This window comes from Clupea harengus, chromosome 5 (genome assembly GCF_900700415.2).
Source record: "Clupea harengus chromosome 5, Ch_v2.0.2, whole genome shotgun sequence".
Taxonomy (NCBI): domain Eukaryota; kingdom Metazoa; phylum Chordata; class Actinopteri; order Clupeiformes; family Clupeidae; genus Clupea; species Clupea harengus.
This window is the reverse complement of record NC_045156.1, coordinates 51,893-55,989: the sequence shown is the minus strand read 5'-3', so window position 1 is coordinate 55,989 and position 4,097 is coordinate 51,893. Positions and strand designations below refer to the sequence as shown.

Here is a 4,097-nt window from a genome sequence, read left to right as displayed (position 1 = left end):
AAAAAAGATTTGTTCATTTTCTAGTGGCCGCTCATCAGGACTTGCATAGGCTCAGCCAAGGCAACAGAAATGATTCGTTGAATGCAGGTCACGTGAAAAAGGATCTAAAGACTCGTACAAAGACCGAGTCGGGAAATGAACAAATCATTTCTGTTTCCTCTAGCTACCAGTACTGAGCCTATGCAGGTCACGTGGAAAAGGATCCAAAGACTCGTATCCGGCAGATGAACGAATCATTGATCCAAAGACTTGGTTGGCAGAAGAACGAAACATTGATCCAAAGACACGGTCGGGAGGTGAACGATTCGTTCATCTGCCGGATACGTGAATTATATTCGTTCACAAGTAATAATAACATTTTTGTACATTACTTACAGTTCAGTGCATTGAAATTGTTTGCCGTGATAATTAAATGCTAGTGTGATAATAAATGATCATTCCATCTAAACTTTCATGATATATTATTTTAATGCAGGAATTTCTTTGAAATTAGTATCTGCTGGTTTACATGCACTAACATGAGAATATGATACGTGTTTGCAGTGGACGTATTTAGCCCCCCCCCCCCCTCCGTTGAAATAAACATATGACTATGAGTTTCAAAGATTTGAGTCAGTAAAATGATCCAAACTTCCCATCACTAGTACACATATTACCCCGGGCAGGGACAGAAATTAGAAATTATTTGTTTAAAATAATAAAAATTGATGAAAACTGCTTGTCCATTTATGTGGCCCGAATTTTTTTCTGGCCCTAAGGCACATGCCTTGTCTGCCTAATGGTTAATCTGGCACTGTCTACACCCTGGCACCCACCCACCCTGGTTTCATAACTGCCTAATGCATATAGGAATCAAATGACTGATAATCCACCACTGGATTCTACATTCCACTCCATGAATTAACTAACAAAATAGGTTTGATAATAATGAATAAAATGTACACGACATTATATCTAAAAAACAATATTATCTTTTTGTGCAACAAACAATTTTCTCAAATTGTCTCTTACATCTCTATCCATATAACATTATTTGTATTGCCTGGAAGACAATAGAAATATGATCAGCACTAAGAATTAAGCAAATACATTGGTGATGACATATTCTCAACAGTCACATTTTCCCATGGCACTGTGCTCAGAGAACAATAATTATAATCGCCCACATTGTCTTCAGCCAACCACAAGGCGCTCACACACAGACACGGGGTCTATATTAATCTACCAGACAGAAGCCCTAGTCTTGTCTTTATTTGGGTTGAGGTAAGATTACTTCTGTCCATTTCATAATCCCATTCATAATTCTAAGTCCTAAGAAATGCATCTACATGTCTTTTTCATATGACAAACTGTTTCTAAAGTATTTTTCGTGGACTGATGTTGCTGTAATTTTCTGTACTACAGGAGAGGCATATAGTGATGAATCTCACTAACAGAGATGACTTTCAGGAGGCTTTGGTGAAAAACCTTATCATTGTTATCCTGGGTATTGTCATCAACTGCATCAATGGGATCATAGTTTTGACTTTCTGTAAGAACTCTGTTTTTCACAGTGACTCAAGATACATTCTGTACATGAATCTAGTAGTGAACGATATGATCCTGATTTGTGTTTCTGTGACATTGTATGTTTTGACTTACGCCTATCCAATTTTTAATGCCTCCATGTGTTATACTTGGAGTGTGATTGGTTCAACCACACACATGAACACACCAATTATCTTGGCAGGTATGGCTATTGAGCGTTATATTGCCATCTGCAAACCTCTCCATCATGCCCAGATCTGCACAGTACGCAGGACTTACATTATCATTGCTCTCACCTGGGGAGTCGGCTTTGTACCTGCAGTAGCTGATGTTATCATTGTCCTTGCCACTCGGCCTATAGGCTTTTTCTCATCAGTAATCTTTTGTATCTACCTTAACTTATACAACACCCGATACCATGCAGAAAAAGTGAAGGTGGTGCAAGCCCTTTATATGTCATTCGTGTGGCTGACGCTGATCTATACCTACTTTATGGTATTTCGAACTGCCAGAGCAGCAAAAGGGGATACTGCTTCAGCCAAAAAGGCACAGAACACCATTTTATTACACGGAGCTCAGCTGCTTCTCTGTATGTTGTCCTATATCACTCCTTTATTGGATGTTGTTTTAATCAGTTTTTTCCCAATCCATCGCTCAAAAATAACATTCCTATGTTACCTGATCACAAACATTATTCCAAGGTTGCTCACTCCTCTAATTTATAGTGTTAGGGATCAGACATTTGCCAAACACATGTCAAAGTACTACTCCTGCAAAGTCATCATTGTTAAAGTCAAACTGAAGAGAAGGAGGCTGAAATGTTCTAGCAAGAGGGTGTGTTCATCAAAGGGTTAAAGTTGCATGTCATGAAACAAAATGCATGTTTTTTATTCTCCAACCTGAAGCCTAAACTTGAACAAGATTATTTTTGTGCTTGTATATTGCATTTGGAATAATGTTGGGATGTGTTCAAATGTTTTAGAAATGAAAGCACAACGTATTATGAATATGCATCTAGAAACAGCATGTGTGTTTCTACCAGACTTATGCATGTATTATAGCATTATATTGTCAACCCAATAACGTAAAGTAATATGATTTGGTGTAAAATATTAACATTATATAATTTACAAAAATAATATAAAATCAAATCATATGAAAATGTCATATAATGGTGGTTATTTGATTCTCAATTGACAATATATTTCTAATATTGTGTGGTTGCCTGACATAGCATAGCAAATTTGTTTTTATTTCAATATATTAGGGGGAGGGGGGCATTTTGAGCATATTTGAATATTAGGGGGGCTAAATATATATTATAATTACGGCTCGGAATGCAGACACAAACAATCCCAACAAATCATCACATACAAATGATTACTCTGCTCCACCTCCTTTCCCGAGTCTCTGATCAGATGAAAAATTATGCATATAATGTTATCATCTGTCACAAGCTTACAACTTCCATGCACAACACTTGAGACATTGAGAGCTCTATCACTGTCCTCTGGTGGTGAACACGAGTCAGAGAGGCATGGTCAAATTCATAATCAGCATTTCTTTCCTTGGCAGAGTGCCAGACTTCTTATTAACCTATGCTGGTTTGCATCCTTTCTCAGGTCCCAACATAATCCTCAGTGACAGTCTGCTAATAAAGGCAGTAGTTTTTTTTTTGTCTCAAACTAGGGAGCTACCTAAAGGTGTGCAAAAAACCTGGCAAACCCCAGTTTGTGATGATAAAAGCTTGCTTGCATTCTAACTGGTATGATGATGCTGGTGATATAGTTGTTAATGACGTGCTGTACATTTTCACATGGTAGTCTGACCCGGACCAGAGAACTACATAGTGCATAGGCTGGGTGGCTAGTAACGACAGGTGTGTTTATCTGTCCTTTACATGACCATATTTGTATGTATATTATACATACTGTTGCTTTAAGCTTTATCTAGTTTGCACCTGGAGTTACTGGTCATTCTGGCCCCTTCAGGGTTAGTAACATGGCTTTAACTTGGCTGTAGCCTACTGAGGGAGCACTGTTAGATTTACTGCCTGCAGGGTATTTATAATGTCCTTTAGGAATGTGGGTGCAACCCTTCACCATTACCCTTTGATACCCTGTTCAAATACAATTGTCGTGAGAATGGTAGGTTTTATACTTATACCTAGAGGTGTTCTGCTCTGTGACCTCAATGCTAATGGAAAGCTGTGGGAACCAAATTGTTGATTCCTTGATTTCAATGCAAATAAACTGGCTAACAGTGCAGCCAACGTAACCTTTATTATAGGAAGATTAAAAAAATCTGCAATTCAGTGTCAGAAGTCCAAATAGATAATAATCCCATTCGTAATTCTAAGTCCTAAGAAATGCATCTTTTTCATATGACAAACTGTTTATAAAGTATTTTTCATGGACTGATGTTGCTGTTATTTTCTGTACTACAGGAGAGGCACGTGGTGATGAATTTCACTAAAAGAGATGACTTTCAGGAGGCTTTGGTGAAAAACCTTATCATTGTTTTCCTGGGTATTGTCATCAACTGCATCAATGAGATCATAGTTTTGACTT

General features: G+C 37.8%; 1 protein-coding gene across 1 annotated transcript; it reads left to right on the top strand.

Annotated features, from left to right (window-relative positions):
• Nucleotides 1-1,419: 1,419 nt before the first annotated feature.
• LOC116220464 (odorant receptor 131-2-like) lies at nt 1,420-2,387 on the top strand. Its single transcript, XM_031567133.1, has one exon. It carries the CDS (start codon nt 1,420-1,422, stop codon nt 2,380-2,382), a length of 963 nt encoding a protein of 320 aa, XP_031422993.1. The 3' UTR covers nt 2,383-2,387.
• Nucleotides 2,388-4,097: the final 1,710 nt, after the last annotated feature.

What these genes read in the sequence shown, in the direction of transcription:
- LOC116220464 (XM_031567133.1), top strand. Translation starts at nt 1,420, where the DNA reads ATGAATCTCACTAACAGAGATGACTTTCAGGAGGCTTTGGTGAAAAAC.